Here is a 17,799-nt window from a genome sequence, read left to right as displayed (position 1 = left end):
TGGACCTCATCGCTCCAAGTTTGATCCCAAAGCCACTAAGTGTATTTTCCTTGGGTATGCACAAAATCAAAAGGGATATTGCTATTCTGAGCCAGTTTCAGGGAAGCGCTTTGTGCCCATGGATGTCACCTTCTTTGAGGATATGCCCTACTATCATAAGGCTTCTCCTCAAAGGGAGAATAGTGAGGAAGGGATTTCAGTTTCAGCTCCAAGAGTTCATTTACCTGTCCTGATTACTGGGGGGAGTTGCAAAGAAGATTGTCAAAAATGCAGAGATTTGAGGGTGTATCACAGAAAGTGGTGGACACAGGTTGATTCTCGTACTCAACAGCAATCCAAGCCTATTCCAACATCTTCTACAGCTCTAGATCCAGACACTACTACTGCTCCCACTGTTACAGAGGTTCAGTCTTCATCGAAAGATGGCCTTAATCTTCCAATTGCTATTCGTAAAGGGAAGCATCGTTGCACCTCATCCATTGCCCATTGCATCTCCAAGTGCCTTTCTTACTTGGCATCTATTTTTTCTATTCCTATACCCAAAAAAGTGCAAAAACCTCTTTTGATACCTGAATGGAAGGAAGCAATGAAAGTAGAGATGGATGCTCTTGTCGAGAACAACACATGGAAACTAGTTAACCAGCCTGAAGGGAAGAAACCTGTTAGATGCAAATGGGTGTTTACTGTTAAATATAATGCTCATGGTACTATAGAGAGATATAAGGCCAGATTGGCTGCAAAGGGATTCACACAAACTTATGGCATAGACTATACAGAAACATTTGCACCTATTGCAAAAATGAACACTATCAGAGTTCTATCCATTGCTGCAAACTACGCCACTATTTTAGTTGGATGTTAAAAATGCCTTCCTCAGCGGAGACTTGCAAGAGGAAGTATACATGGAATTACCCCCTGGTTTTTATAGTACAGAAGCAAGAAAGAAAGTTTGCCTTTTGAAGAAGGCCTTATACAGGCTGAAACAATCCCCAAGAGCTTGGTTTAATAGGTTTAGACTGGCTTTGGACAAATTCAGATACATGCAGGCTCAGTCAGATCACACCCTCTTCTTTAAGAAGACAAGTCATTCCACGACTCTACTTACAATCTATGTAGATGACATTGTAATAATAGGAAGTGACACTAGTGAAATTGAAACCCTTAAAACAGCACCTTCACAAGGAATTTAAAGTGAAAGACCTAGGAAAGTTAGACTATTTCCTAGGAATTGAGGTAGCTCAATCTAAGCATGGCATTTTCATCTCCCAAAGGAAGTATGTTCTGGACTTATTGGAAGAAATTGGCAAGTTAGGAGTGAAACCTGTTGATACTCCCATTGAGCCTAACCATAAGATAAGTGCAGAAAGTGAAGAACTACTTGAGGACAGTGCTATGTACCAAAGGCTGGTTGGGAAACTTCTTTATCTCTATCTATCCCGACCAGATATTTTTTATGCCGTCAGTGTTGTCAGTCAATACATGCATTCTCCTACGACCACCCATCTCCTTGTATTAGAAAGGATCATTGCCTACTTAAAGAGATGTCCAAGGGAGAGGTATACTCTTCAAGAATAATGGTCATATGAAAATAGAAGTGTATACGGATGTGGATTGGGCTGGATGTGTTGATGATAGGACGTCTACCTCTGAATATTGTGCATTTGTGGGGGGAAATCTTGTTTCCTGGAAAAGCAAGAAACAAAATGTTTTTGCTCACTCCAGTGCAGAAGATGAATACAAATCCATGGCCAATGGTGTTGCATAAGTGTTATGGCTGAAATCCTTGCTTAATGAGTTGGAGGATGATTATGAGAAGCCTCCGATGTTGTATTGTGATAATCAAACTAAAATTAGTAATGCCCACAATCCAAAAAATATGTCTTCCTTACATTGCCTCAGACATGCAGTTAGTTGATATCTTCACCAAAGCAATCACAAAAGGCAAATTGGAGACAAATCTACGCAAGTTGAGCATGATAAATATCTACTCCCAACTTGAGGGGGAGTGAAGAAATAGTTGGTTAGCCACAAGTGTGGGGTTCCATACCCACACTCAGGCTCTAGTGTGTGTGGTTTCATACCCACACCTAGTTGTTTCTAATTTCTTTTATTAGTAGTTTCTAATTTCTTTTTAATAGTTTTAATTTCTTTAGTTTCTAATTTCTGTTATTAGAAGTTTCTAATTTCTTTTTAATAGTTCTAATTTCTTTAGTTTCTAATTTATGTTATTAGAAGTTTCTAATTTCTGTTAAGTTGGACTGGTTGGCCTTATTGTTTCTAATTTTTGTTTATTTCCTATTCTTGTAAGGATCCTAAAAGCTATAAATAAAGGAATGTATGGGGCAGAAGATTATTCACATTGAACCCCTTCTTTCTTTTCTCCTCTCTCTCTCTCTCTCTCTCTCTCTCTCTCTCTTCTCTTCAAACCTATAATACAGTAAACAGTTCTTCTTCTTCTTCTTCTTTCAAGTGGGTAAAGTGCTAAAACCTCTTCTGAAGTTTTTGGTTGTTGTTGAAACTTCCCTGAACTTTGTGGCATAGTTGCAAGTAGACCCCTTTTTGTTAAAATCCTCTACCAAGGGGCATGAAAAATGTCCAGAATACCCATGCATTTACTTGGCACCAAAATGTTTATTTTTCAAATTTTCTCTTCATATGAATCACTAGCTCAAACCCTTCAAATCTCTTTTCTAAAATTGATTTATTTTCCAATTTTTCCCTCATATCAATCGCTTAAAGGTAAAGGTGCAACTTTAAATTCTCTTTTTTTATTGTTTTTTTTTTTTTGTAGAAACCAGCCTCAATAGTAATTGCATGGCTATTTTGGACATTTTTGTGCCTCTCGTTAGCAGATTCTAGCGAAGGGGGTCTACTTGCAACAGTGTCAGAAAATTCAGAGTAGGTAATTGCAATTACCAAACTTGGGGAGGTTTCAGCAATTTACTCTAATTTTAAAGCTACAAGACTTCCCCTGATTAGTGGCAGCAAAAGGAACAAAAAACACAAAGGCCCAATAAGGACAAATAATAAAAGTAAATAACCAGGCCAATAATGCATAGCCAAACAGACGACACTTTGAAAAGGCACCCCTAGGCACAAAAGAGAGGTGCATTTTAAGGCATGTGTCTCACTTGAACCCAAGCACAACCCCTTTCAAAAGGTAAGAACCTGGTGCACCTAGGCATGTGCCTCATGCACTTTGCGCTTCAATCCAAGCATGTGCCTTATTAAAATGTTTTTTTTTTTTTGCTATTTTGTCTGGATTCACAGCTTTACAATTATTTGTCAACGTCTAAATTACCTTTTATTACACCAGTAATGATCTATTAACTTTTAAAACAAAGGATGATTGTTTTCCACTGCTGTATTTTATTCATATTATTATGTAAGGTCTTTTTCCGGAAGTCCTGACTTATACTTATTGGCCTGCTGCCCGCTTCTGTGAGCAGCACGGTGCTTTCTTTAATAAAAGTTTTATGTTAATTATCAAAATAAAATAAAATAAACAAAACAAATACTTTTCAAATACCTGAAGCCTTAGTTCTTGCAAATAGAATCCCAAACATAAAAGCTTCTATTAAAGAAGCAACAACAAGACAACTACTATTTCATTCTCCCCCATACCCACAACCTACCCGACCTTGGTGACAACGGGATTTGATCCCAAGGCTCAGCTACAACTGGCCAGAAGACTTACCAACTGAGCCAGAGCCACCATTAGTTGCTAATTACAAAACTAATCTCTTTATGTATACAGGCCATAAATTTAGATTGGGAAAACTACCCCACAATCCACATGGACTTCTTTACGCTTTGCTTCAAGGGCATTTATGGAGGTGGAAGGCAGATCGCCTAGGATTTGGAATGTAAGATGTTTAACACCCCACCAGATATTTGAAGTAATGCAACTATGAGATAAATAAACAAAAAGCTTCACATGATTGATTTTTTTTTCTTTGACGAGTAATGAAAAAAGTTGGAGAACCAAGCTGATACAAGCATCCCTTGGAAAGGCACAAGCCACAGCCTATCCCAATCAGGTTACAAAAGGAATAAACATTATATTACAACTGAGCCCAAAACAATTATTCCATTGCTGGGCTAGCCAATCAACCAAAGTGTTCGCCGATCTCCCCCCCCCCCACTGTATTGGCACATACATATTTCGTGTCAGCCACTTAAATTTCTACATTTCATTCTCATACCACCATACAGCTTGCTCTAGGTTCTTCAACCACACCACCACCATAGAATCCCCTTCAATCAATGGTTGCTCCACACCTAATTGACTTGCAAACTGCACCCCTTGTAGGGAAGCTAGTAATTCTGCCCTAGTAGAGTCCCCGAACCCCAAAGAACTTGAGTAGAGTAATACAACCTCACCCAATTCATTTCTGAAGGCACCTCCCACTCCAGAGGGACCAGGGCTGCCTTGACTACTCGCATCGAAATTCAGCTTCAAAGAACCTCCAAACAGGGTTACCCAACTTGCCAATACCCTAATCTTTTAAAGACGAACAGATAGCTAGTACTTACCAATTCCCCCAAATATCATTAAAGGAGAAATGGTGAAATAACTCCAAAGTATTTAACCAGTGTATTACCCTAGTCAGCACACAACTCCTTTAAAGCTTAACTTCTCTCCTATTATTGGAAAATTCTAGCATTCATTCCTTCCCAAATTGTCCAAATCAAAACTGCCTTGGCACATCTCCACATAATCCTTCCTCTTTTCCTAGGCAGGAAGAAGAAAGAAGGGTTAAAGGGCAATGCTTAATTCTGCTGGCATATTCCACCTGCACCCAAACAATGAGAAGAGACAAACCCATAACTCCATCGTAAAAGAGCAGGAAATTAGTAAGTGGTAGCAATCCTCACCATGAGACCTACGAAGGATACATCAATTAGGCGAAATACAAAGGGAAGGTCTTCTCTTTTGTAAGTTATCCCAAGTGTTTATTTTCCCATAAAATGCTTCCTAACAAAAAGCTATAATCTTAGGAGGAATAGCTTGCACCAAACTTCCTTAGAAAGGAAACCCTAAAGGTGAGAAGATTGGCAAAGGAACTTAAAGAAAGAAGCACAAGAGAAAATCCATTTAGGCTGAGGAGCCCAAACCTATTTATCTAGCTCAAAGGGGTCCAAACAAACCTTACTAAGGAGGCCGAACAAGTTAGGTAATCAATCAATTTCTTTATCCCTTAATCCTCTACAGAATCCAAAGTCCCGGTTTGGTGCCACAGGGGTTGCCAAAGGGGAGAAATTTTGAGACAACCTCTTTTTCATACAAGGAGACAGAGAATATGGAAGGAAAGAATCCTTTTAAGAGTTTCACATGATTGAATTCTTGAGTGCTTGAAGGACTTTAGTACAAACCACATGTGTTTGCTTTCATTTCTACAATGTAACTTTGAATCTGTTATGTTCATGTATTTTAATTTGAGCTAATTGGTTTTCTAAGCCCATGTTTGGGGGTGCTTATTTGATAAATAAGTGCTTGCTAGATAGGTGACTATCCTAATAGGTGCACATGGGTATTTAGTGAAAAAGCATTTATTTCAAACAGGGGTAGTATAGGTATTTTTAAAATGATGTGGCGGGCCAAGACAGACCAGAAAGGAAATAAGCGCTTAAAGATAATCTCAAAATAAGAAAATAAGCACTTACTGAATATGTGCTTAAAAATAAGCTCCAAATTTGAGCTTCTTGGATAGGTGCTTATTTTCAGGAATAAGTACTTATTTGGGCTTATTCCCAAACACAAGTAAGTGCTTATTCGTGTGGTCCCAGCCCAAAATAAGTGTTTCTTTGAATAGACACTCCCAAAATTAGTCAAACAGTTAGTTTCTTTTAAATTTCAATTTTACATTTTTATGTATTATTGTTTCTCTTTTTCTTTTCTTTTTTCTTTTTTCCAAAATTTTCTCCATGCTTTGAAACTGTGTGCACCTCACCTTGTGCCTTGGGCATTAAAAGGCCTTGCACTTTTATGATGCATTGTGCTTTTAAAACAACATCAAGCAGAGAGGAACTTGCAAGAAAAGCATTTCGATAGTTGGAGAACAGAAAGGGATGATGATATTGACAAAATTGGCATTGGAGCTGAAGTGGAGATGGAAGAGGAATTACTTGAAAATGGTGGGTTGATAGGTCGGTAGATTCTTTAGAATAGGATCTCCTGGAGTGGGGGGTTGGGCTGATCGTTTGGATTTTACGGGTTGCCAATCTTTGCATTAGTGTGTTGAGGCGAGTTTTGGTCTTGGGGGCGGTCGTTTTAGACTTTGATGAGGGTTGATTTTGGTTTTGTCCTTGGCTGCTCTTTCTTTAAAGCGATGTCTTATCACCTTTTCTGTATCAAGGTCCCCTATGATCCAAGATTTGATATGTTTGACGCTACTGGGCCTGAAATATCATGATGGAAAAACTGTACCAGAAGACTTGTTCTAGCGGCTACTTCGATAAAGACATTTTGTCAGACTGTAAATTGATAAAAACCAAATCAATTTCTTAAAGTGAACCGGAGTAAACTTTTAATTAAGTAGATTTCAACAGACAAAATGAGATCATCAATGATCTGGATTTTTTATAGTAATCACATAACAAAGCAAGGGTCCTTTTAGGATTTTCATTACTTCTTAGCACAAGAAAGTCAAATCATTCATGACTAGCTAAGATGGAATCAATTATGAGGATAACAACAATGGAGGGACCCAACCACTCTTTGTTTTACAAGTACGAACTCGGAACCTTGTAAGTGCGCATGATTTCAAGCTAAAATTCGAAAGGGTCCGAAATAAGAACAACAAATAAAATGAATTAAGCTGATCTCCGCCCATAAGAAGCAAACTGCAACGAAACCCAGTAATTGGGAAAACAGACGCTTTGAAAGGAACTTACAAGAGATGGATGGCGAACAAGCGACTTTTTGCAAGCCGATGCGATACGGTTACTGCTAAGACACTGACGATAAGCTCCAGCAAGAGGATTTGGAGGCCGACTCTCGCTAGAGCTGCCATTTTGCTCCCCGCCCTTACTTCCCTCCATTACTATCGACCATTTGCACTCTTCGCTACGAACCACCAACTGTTAATTGAAAACGAGGAAATGAGCTCGAACTGCTCTACGAATTTTGTTGTTCTAGGGTTTTTAAGCACGATTTTAGCGAAATTCTTCTAGGGTTCGGAGCTTGTAACGCTGCATTGTAAGTGTGGGCAATAATTTGCGGACGACACGTTTTAGGGTTTTGCGGAGACAAGTCGAAGACGAGTCCTCTGTTTCTCCGTCGATTTCAGGCAGGCACAGAGAGAACGAGAGAGAGGGTGAGAGATGTACTCACGTACGTTTGTGGTTCCCACCTGGATTCGGTCTTCTTTTTCTGCTCTGTTCTTACACAGTCGATCTTAGAGGTAGGTTAGTGTACCATACTGTTGTTGACTCTTTTGCACCGTTGGATTACCATCCTTGAGATCCGATGCAAAACCACCTACAAAGCGCGCCAAATAAAGGGTTAATCCTTGGTGCACCGTTGGTGTGTCCTTTTCTTCCCAATTTAAAACTGAGCGGCCGTTTGATAACTGTGAAGTAGTAGCCAGTAGCTACCGTTTGATATCGGCCCATTCAATTGGTGATTAAAAGAATTCTATCAGCCTTTTCGGAATATTATGAAACCAAATTGAATATTAACGGGGTCGATTGTAAATATGTTGTGGCAAATTCTAAAAATTGATTCCATCAAAATTAATTTTGATGCATCCCAACTAAATAATGGGTTGTGTGAGTCCTAGTCATAATTAGGAATTTCATGAGTGAAGTGGTAGATTACAACGCTTATCACTTAGGTTTTACAACAATCAACTTGGCAAAAGGTTGGGCTGCGTGGAAAGCCCACAACTTGGCAATGAATTTCCCAAACCATTCTTTATCATGATTTCTTATCTGAAATGATTCATCGACCCCCCCTCAAACCTTCAAAATATCGATGATGATGGAATGGTTTGGATTTGAAGAATCGAACAAACGAATATTTGGTTTACAATTATGTCTATTAGGAAGTTAATCAAGTGGCAGATTGGCTCGCCAATCAAACCTTTTCGTCCTTACAGGTACAGTAAATCTCAATCTTAGTGATATTCCTTGGAATCTAGCTTGTATTAATAAGTTTGATTTATAGGGACGCGTTACCCCTTGTCTTGTGTAGCCCCTCTTGATTTCTATCAAAAAATGAAGTAGTAGCTACTGAATGTATTTTTGCTTTGGCTCCGTTTCTGAAGGGTGCAAATTTAGGTAAAATACAAAGTTGTTCTAATTTTGCATTGATAAGTTTTCTTTTCTTACGGTCTTACTAAGTGGTCTTTGGTTGGTACGATACAAATATGAACCAGAATATTAAAATTCATCTTCATTTACATCAGTCAACTTTTTATTGATACATTTTTACATCAGTCAACTTTGAGTGTAAAATTGGTATCTTTTTTTTACATCGATCAGCTTTGAATGCAAAGTTTACATCTATTCTTTTTATTACAAACTTTGCTCTCATTTTTAATAAACGTATCTTGAAAATTATGATGGCTGTCATCTTCAATACATAAACGTATTTTATTAAATGCATGCAAAATTGAACTATTTCGTCTATAAGTATGTATGGAACTGTCATTCGCATTCTTCCCAAACAGAACCTGGATTAATGCAATGTTTTCAAAACAGGATCGGACTGGACAGTCAGATCAAAAAACTGGGAAGTGGTCACCTGACCAGTTCCGTTTAACTTTAAAACCGTTATCCAGGCAGTCAAACCGTTTGACCCAAAAATGGCTTTTTAGACATTTATTGGATTTTTTAAACTTTCTATCCGTTTGGACCATTCAACCCGGGAACCGAACCCAGAACAGTTCCCCATCTGATCCAATTTTAAAACCCTTGGATTAATGTAATAACACATCTTGTGCTACAAGATAAAATGGTATAAACAAGAAGATAAATGAAACTCAAAGCAAAATAAAAAAACAAACACTCATATGTGAGGGCATAGGAATCATTAAGAAGCTCATATCCTCTTTAACAATTTTATTTTATGTGAAGACAAACCAATAGGTCATTCAGTTCAGTCGCTTCTGGTATCAAATTAAGTGTTTGAACTTACGACTTATTGTGTGTGCATGTGAATGCATGGGTGGAGCCAATAAATTTTCATGAAGGGGGGGGGGGGGCAAAATTTAAAGTGGATTAGGGAGAGAGCGAATGAATATAAATGGTCTCATAGGAAGGCCAATCATGAGTTCACATCTGCACACCACAATGGTCCTATAGAACATTCCCGTCGTGTATTGAGAATATCTCCCGATGATAGTACTAGAACTGATAATGTCATCATCGGGAAATGTTTCCAATACACGGTAGAAATGTGCTATGAAGCATTTCGGGGCACCCCTTTGTGGGATGCAGATCTAAACTCACCAACCATTGGATTGGAGAGTGGGAGAGGAGGGAATTTACATAAAAAAATTGTACTAATAGGTGGTGGGTTTTTGGACCATGGGGGGCCATGGCGGTCCCCCTAGCTCCGCCCATGTGTGTATGTGTAACTAAATGGGTGGTTATGTTTGGTTTATATGTGAAATGAGCCTTGTTTGGCCTCCTTGAATTGCAAATTTTGTGATATGTGAAATGTTTGGCATTTTATAGTCTATTAATTTTTTTTTTATATCTAATCGTTTATCCATGCCTACCAATATATATATATATATATATATATCCAGTATGAATTTTGAATTTTATGAATAATTGTCTTTACTTTCTTTGTTAAAACGTTTTTATGCGACTACAACTTTTTTGGGGTGTCTTTTTCTTTTTTGAAGCCAACTTTTCTACAATACATTTTTGTTTTGCATTCTCTAGGTACCCAAAAAAAAAAAAACATACCATTGAGACCAAGTAGTTTCTATTTAATATTTTGTGATATTAAATAGGCTCCTATTCATTCGAACCAAACGGACGTTGATGATGATGAAATGCTAAATTGAAACCATTATGCATTTCTTAAAAATGTCATAATATTATCTTGTATATTTCAAGTTGAAACATGATTTCCATTTTATATATTTGCGCTCAACACATGTTATATGTTAGTGGTTTTTTATTATTTTATCTGGCTACTCAAAGGGGATACCCATCCCCCAAACCCATAACTGCCACCCCTGGTGATGGTGATTAAGGGTGCAATTTGGGCGGGCTCAAATTGAAAATTTGTTAAAATTTCAATGCAGCCCAATACAGTGTACATTCTTCAAATTGGGTACCTGATTTATTATAACCTCAAATATTTTACTATTTGATTATTCTGTTCACTAAAAAAATAGGGCAATAAGTACTGATTCTTCATTTAGGAAGAAAATATATTCCAACATTTTTAAAAGGAAAAAAATAAACAAATGACTATCACCCTCCATCCTCGTTTTTCTAGTCATTACACTTTTAATTTTTTTTCCATCATTTTCACATTAAACACAATGTTTGATTTTGTCACGTACCAAATTCATTATATTTCATTTTAAGGCATTTTGCAAACTAAATGTTGAGATTTTGTTTGTCAAAAAAATCTAGCAATGTTTTCAAAGTAATGTTGGATAAGAGAAAAAAAAAAACTTAGAAACTCATTTGCAAAAGTATGGATGGGAAAAATAAAAAATAAATAGCAAATAATATCAAAAAAGAAATTTTTAATAAGAAAAAAAAAAACAAAGAAAGAGAAGTAGGTGCAATTGGCTTATACCCTTACTGAGGGAAAAAAAAAGTGAGGAAAGAGAGGGGAAATTACAGGAAGGTACCTGATGAAGCGCGATCCAGCCGATCTTAATTGTCAACGACTTTGCTTATGAACTGAGTAGCAGGGAACCTGAAACGGAGGAGATGAGGAAACTCCGAGGGGAACCCGGTGTAGCGGCTCCGAAGCTCAAGTTATAATCCTTCAAAAGCAAGATAACACCAGATAGCGCAAAAGTTTGCATACCTTCTTTGTTGGGGGGCAGGGGGCTCTTATAATCACTTCGCGCACTCGCTCCGAGGCCCTTGTCAGGCCGGGTATGATTACCCTTGCGCTTGTCAATTCGGCCGTCGTCCTTTCTGCTGGGACAGAATCGTCACTGCCTAACCGTCTCTCTAACTGGAGATGGCAGTGTTAGTGGCGGTGGCAGGTGGCCGTTTAGAGTGCGGCTGCCAAGCGTCAAATCCCAAGTTAGTCAGGTGCGGTGCCCTTAGGCACGGACTTCCTCAGTGTCAGGCAAGGTACGACTTGTTTGGTTTTGGTGCCCAGAAGGTGATGCGGAGTGGTGAGCGAGGCAAAGTCTTGAGTTCGGAGGTATCTATAGGGCAAGTTAGTTTGGCGAGGTGTATCCCGAGCTGTTACGAAGTTGGCCAGTTCGGCGAGGTATATCCCGAGCTGTTACAACGTTGGTCAGTTCGGCGAGGTATATCCCGAGCTGTTACAAGGTTGGCCAGTTCGGATTACTCTGGTTTTGGGCCAAGGGTGAGTTCGGGCCCCCCGTAGGGACTTTGGTCTGCTGGTGTCCCCTTGTTCATGCCTTAGGCTTGGCTCTTTTGCCAAGCTGTTGTTTCTGCCACGTGTCGCATAACTGTGAGGTCGGTCCAAATCTTCCTTTATCAATTGCCCCCCACTCCTCGCGTCAAGGGTCTTGCCCTGGTGTGGGGAGTTTCGCGAGGTAGTAGGTGGATTTGTTCCGTTCTTCGAATCTTGACTGCGCGAGTTGCTTTTGCTAGGGTTCTTCGATTTCCGAGAAGGCTGGAAACGTGCCTACTCATAAATGCTGATGGTTCTGACAGCGCGCATTTTAAATTTCAAAAATTCGCGCCGCTGGGACGTGACAGCGGGTCATTCAAAAAGGCGTGCCACTGCTGTACGTGCGCGGGCGGCTGTCAGGGAGACGTGCGGCGCTGTCAGTTTCGAAAAGACGTGTGTCGGTGCGACGTCGGTTTCAAGAAGGCGTGCGCTGACGTTTCACTCTTTTTGGAAAGACGTGCGCCAATCACGTCTCGACCTTATGGGACGTGCGGTCAATGAAAACGTGGGCCGTCGGATCGTCTTTGATCTGCATGGTCGATTCTTGGTTACTGTAGCTATAAATAGTGGGGGATCGCAGTCGATTTGTCACTTCTGTGGTTTGTCTACTGAGCTCGCGTTCAAGTTTTTTCCAGCTCGTGTCAAGGCTGGTTACATAGCCTTCAAGGTTCTTTGGCTTGTTCCCGTCTCCGGAGCCTTCAAAACTTTCTTCCGGTGAGTACCTTCCTGAATCCACCTTTTCCTCGATGTCTAGCTTTGATAGCTCAAACGACTCTTCAAGTAGGGCCGACGTAGGTTCTACCAACCGAGTCGTGTCCCCCAACTGCCTCAGTGGTCCTGAGGTGGAACTCGAGGACTAAGAACCAGTAGGCCGAGCCGCTTTGGGCAGTTTGGCGTCTACCTCTCGCCGAGGTCGGATGCTAGACAGGTTTGGTCCCTAGACCATGACGCATGAGGGGCTTCAATCTGTACTTATGTCTTACAACCTTTCTGGGGGGTATACATATTTTATTCCTTCGGGTAGCTTTCCTTGGGAACACGGTCCTGATGAGATCGTGATTTTTCGAGAGCAGCTCGCTGCGGGGTTGCGACTTCCTTTCCACCCCCTTATCGTATAAACCACTTCGGTGTCACCATTGGCCAACTTCATCCGAACTCTATTCGGAACCTGGTGGGGACAGTTTCCCTTTTTTGTGAACAGAATTTCCCCTTGGACTTAGAGATATTCTCCTCCATCTTGATGCTCAAGAGACAGGCGGGTTCTCTTCCTGGGGGAAGACGGGCGTATTACCTTTCTCCTCGCCAGGGTTTTAAGCTTCTGCACGATTTTCCTAATAAGGTCCCGGCGTGGAAGCGGGACTACTTCGGTGTGCGAAGTGCACAAGGATGGCCCTTTCAGACAGGGTGGGGTGAGGCCGCTCCTGATTCAGGTGTTATTCTCGATAAAGAGACGGTGAAGGGCCTCCGACAATGGGCACGACAAGGTTTAAAGTGCCATCACTACTTAACGGAGGCCAAGCTTATTGCGACTGGCTTGAGTTCGGGTAGGTTTCTAGCTATGCGGTTTTCTTGCTTGCTTTGTTCTTTCATTTTTTCTGATGTCGAACTAGTTTCTGCAGGTGTGATGGACGCGGAGAGAACTCGTGGGGGGCGTCTGTTCCAAGGTATGAAGAGGAGGAAGTGGGTCGCCAAGCGAACTTGTACCGAGCTGCCCCTAGATGAGGAGCCCCAAGTTCCAGACCACACGTTGGAGGATCTGCCCAGGGAGCCCGAAGTGACTCCACCGATGCATGAAACTGTCGAGGCGCCTTACGCTGAGACCACTCATACGGGCGCTCCTGCATACTCAAGTACTCCTGCTCACTCTAGGTCCGCTCATACGTGGGCCCAGCACTTTATCGACCCGGGGGCCAGGTTCCTGTACCAAGTGCGAGCTACTCCCCTGAGGGTGGTGGCGAAGGCCACGCACATGCACGATTCGCTGGCCCTAGCGATGTGCATTTGGGACGGGAAAGCGTCAACGTGGTCGTTGGGGTCGAAGGACCCATCATACTTGTCCAGAGGTGGGAGCTTGAAATTTCTGGGTAAGGGGACCGCCAGGAGTTCTGATGTGAGAGGGGAAGGAACCGAGAGAGTCGGGGCAACTCCTACCTCGTCCGAGCTCATCTCTTTGACTCTGAGCTCTGACAAGACACGAGTGGCAGTTCGGTGACTTTGCCGGCGCATTCGTTGTTGAGTGGGCCTTGTGCTGGCGCTGCTGGCCTCCGTGTTACCGAGCTTGATGGGCCTGGAATGCTGGTAGTCTGCCGCTAGGGCGCCGAATCGGTTTTCTGTGAGCGGGAACTCGGGCTTGGAGCACCACCAGGGTGCCGACCTCGCAGGCGAGGTTCCCGACCTGCCTGCGAGTTGCGAGGCGGGGATGATATTTTTCTCTCTTCGGCCTGGCGACGAGGCCTGACTGTTAGGGGGGTTTTGGGGCCGAGAGGCCTTCGCCTGGTGGGGGTGTCCATCCTGCGGGGAGGCCTTGACCGACCTCGGAGCGAGGTGGCGAGGTGGAAGTAGTGGTTGGTTCAGCGGTAGTTGGGGGAACTGCTGTTGATAGTGATACTGGGAGATGTTGTGTAGTACTTGGTGCTGGTGAAGCTGGTGCTGCTGGAACTGTTGCATTTGGGCTTGCATTGCCCGCATGCACTGCATCAGGTTGTCCAACCGGTTTTGGCTGGCTTCCAGGGGGACGGCAGTCGGTTCAGTAAAGGTTGTCTCAATAGGGGGAAGAAAGGGGATGCTTGTGGTAGGAAGATTTACGGGCGCCACTGCTTGTGGCGCGTTCAAGCTGGGGATCCCATCCACCGAAAGGGGGATGGTGAACTGTCCAACGCACACCACGGGGACTTGAAGTTGTTCCCCGGTGGTGTTTGTCTCCGTGCCACGTCCGGCATTGCTGGAGGAGGCCATGAGTGTTGGGTTTTTTGAAGAAAAGGGGTTATGAAAGTTTGGAGGGAGGCTTTTTGAAGCGTTTCCCATAGACGACGCCAATTGATGAAGTGCGATCCGGCCGGTCTTAGCTGTCAACGACCTTGCTTCTGAATGGGGTAGCAGGGAACCTGAAACGGAGGAGATGAGGAAGCTCTGGGGGGGGGGGAACCCGGTGTAGCGGCTCCGAAGCTCAAGTTAGAATCCTTTAAAAGCAAGATAACACCAGATAGCGCAAAAGTTTGCATACCTTCTTTGTTGGGGGGCAGGGGGCTCTTATAATCACTTCGCGCACTCGCTCCAAGGCCCTTGTCAGGTCGGGTATGATTACCCTTGCGCTTGTCAATTCGGCCGTCGTCCTTTCTGTTGGGACCGATCCGTCACTGCCTAACCGTCTCTCTAACTGGAGATGGCGATGTCAGTGACAATGGCAGGTGGCCGTTTAGAGTGCGGCCACCAAGCGTTAGATCCCAAGTCAGTCAGGTGCGGCGCCCTCGGGCACGGACTTCCTCAGTGTCAGGCATGGTACGACTTGTTTGGTTTTGGTGCCCATAAGGTGATGCGGAGTGGTGAGCGAGGCGAAGTCTTGAGTTCAGAGGTCTCTATAGGGCAGGTCAGTTCGGCGAGGTGTATCCCGAACTGTTACAAGGTTGGCCAGTTCGGCGAGGTATATCCCGACCTGTTACAAGGTTGGCCAGTTCGGCGAGGTATGTCCCGAGCTGTTACAAGGTTGGCCAGTTCGGCGAGGTATATCCTGAGCTGTTACAAGGTCGACCAGTTCGGCGAGGTATATCCCGAGCTGTTACAAGGTCGGCCAGTTCGGCGAGGTATATCCCGAGTTGTTACAAGATTGGCCAGTTCGGATTACTCTGGTTTTGGGCCAATGGTGAGTTCGGGCCCCCCGTAGGGAGTTCGGCCCGCTGGTGTCCCCTTGTTCACGGCTTAGGCTTGGCCCTTTTGCCAAGCTGTTGTTTCTGTCACGTGTCGCATAACTGTGCGGTCGGGCCAAATCTTCCTTCATCAAGAACTATTAAGTACTAAATTGTAGAATGTGGAGGTCCATATGAAGGAACGTCACTCCAAAATAGGCATTAGAGATCATATAAAAGTCATCTGGGAATTGGGATATGAATCTTTAGGATTGCCAAAAAACTGTATTCTTTCAACAATGTGTTAGATAATAATCTGGTCAGTTGAGTCCCTTGCTCCCTTAGCCCCTCTTATCCCTCATTTTTTAGGACTTTGAGGGATGGGAGGGGCCAATGGCTTGTTTGGTTTGAAGGGAAAGGTAGGGAAATTTATACAGGATTTGTAAAGGTTCCCCTATTGTTCCTTTCCTTTTCCTAATTTTTCCTTCAAACCAAACACTGCCTAAGAGAGAGGCCATTAGCAATCTAAATCTTGGACTGATGCTTGTCCTTGTTGGCTAAGAACCTCTATCTTAGAAGACTTTGCTTACCTTATTTAGTTTGCGCTTAGTTTAGTTATGTTGTTTTTGTGTTTCTTTCTTTTACTTTGTTAGTTTTATCTTCCTTTTTTAGTTTTTTCTGATGTTCTCTGGTTCTTGGCTTCGGCCCGTTTCTCTAATGAAAGTTTTCCTTTTTATTTTTACCAAAAAAAAAAATTTATTCCCTGAGAAATGCTGATCATCTTTTCATTTGTTGCTCTCTGCCTAAAATATATTTGAAATCACTTTCAAACTTTTTTTTGGATACCAACTTCTTCTCTACCCATACAAAGGAAGATTTTGTAGAGGCGCAGGCTGCCGGATGAAAGGTGTTGAAATCACTTTCAGTAAGCGGGTTATGTTTTATCTGAATACAAAACTTAGATCTAAGACGAGAATTTCCGTGCCCAACTGAAAATGATGAAGAAAAAGCTGCCACTGGGTTCAAAGTTTCCAACCAAAGAGCAAGATAATGACAAACCAAATATCAAGACAAACACAGAGAGGCTTCAGATAAAAATTAAAATATGTTGTTGATAAAATCCTAAATCTTAAATCCTAAAAAACCTTAAACCTTGACAGAAAGGTCAGAGTTTCAATATCCAACATAATTGAATGTATATATATTTCTTAATAAGCCAAAAATATGAATGTATATGATTAGAATATATATATAGGGGTGTCAACGGTATTTGAAAATTCGGATAATTCGAATATTTAATCGGTCAAATTTGAATATCCTATTCATACTGAATAGCTAAATGGATTCGAATTCAAATATGACCTGATGCGATTCGATAAATATTCAAAGTCAACCGATTATTTAATTCTTATATATAATATATAATTTTTTAAATGTATTATATAATTTATAAATATAATAATTAAATTGTATAAATAATTTATTATTTATATACTTTATATAAATAAAATATTTATTAAATACCTAAAATAATTAATTAGTTGAATTTGATTCGAATCAAATGTTCGAATATTTAACCAGATTTGAATTTGAATATTAATTTTTGATATCATCGAATATCAAATTTTTTAATCGGATATATTGACTGATCCCATTCGAATTGTATCCGTTTACACCTCTGTGAATATATGATTGGTAAATGATATTGAGAAGTGATATTTTCGAAATATATATAAGATGCTGTTCCACAGGTCTGAAACCGTCCGTCTTTCTCGGGTTGCTGCACCGCCGGTGAAGGTCATAGTTAAAGCCAATAATACCAATAATTGTTATACAATGTAAATAAATCAAACTCTCTAGTGTATATAGTTAGCCAATACGCCGCATACATTTATAGCGGAAGGTCGTGGGTGATTAGCGTCGAGTCGTCGACGTCGAGTCTCCTTGAAGATAGTTACAGAGTTTCATGTAAAAGATATTGCCAGTTGATGCAGATTAATGAAACTAAATACCTGCTGACCAGAAGTTTAATTTGGCCACTCCGATCATTTTCCAGTAGGTGGAATTTCAAATTTGTAGTACAACATTTTTGTTGCGGAGTATTAATTGCAGTATATACAGTTAGGGGTGTCAACGGATAAGTTTTGGGTTGGATTCCGTCTAAATTAAAATTCATTTGGACGGATTGGATAGACCAATAAGACATATTGAATTTGGATGAATTGGATGGACCAATATGAAATATTGGATTGGACCTGATATAATCCAGTCCAATTGACACCCCTACATGCAATACATACTTTATCTTTCTCTATTCGGATTGTAGCTAGGGGAGAGGAGGTGGAGTACTGAGAGCGAGACATCCTCTTGCATGAACACATG

The 17,799-nt window shown here is 41.5% G+C and overlaps 1 protein-coding gene across 2 annotated transcripts in view; it reads right to left on the bottom strand.

Annotated features, from left to right (window-relative positions):
* Positions 1-7,379, bottom strand: part of DBP1 (DNA-binding protein phosphatase 1) — a 46,761-nt gene extending 39,382 nt beyond the window's left edge. The window contains exon 1 of one of the 2 annotated variants that reach the window (XM_088958627.1): positions 6,898-7,379. In XM_088958627.1, the coding sequence (XP_088814753.1) occupies positions 6,898-7,044 (147 nt within the window). In that variant the 5' untranslated portion in view covers positions 7,045-7,379. The remainder of the gene's footprint in view (positions 1-6,897) is intronic. The other variant, XM_088958628.1, reaches the window with a different exon arrangement.
* Positions 7,380-17,799: the final 10,420 nt, after the last annotated feature.

This window comes from Nelumbo lutea, chromosome 8 (genome assembly GCF_056320005.1).
Source record: "Nelumbo lutea isolate HS-2025 chromosome 8, American lotus-T2T, whole genome shotgun sequence".
Lineage (NCBI taxonomy): Eukaryota > Viridiplantae > Streptophyta > Magnoliopsida > Proteales > Nelumbonaceae > Nelumbo > Nelumbo lutea.
This window is presented reverse-complemented; position numbering and strand designations above follow the sequence as displayed.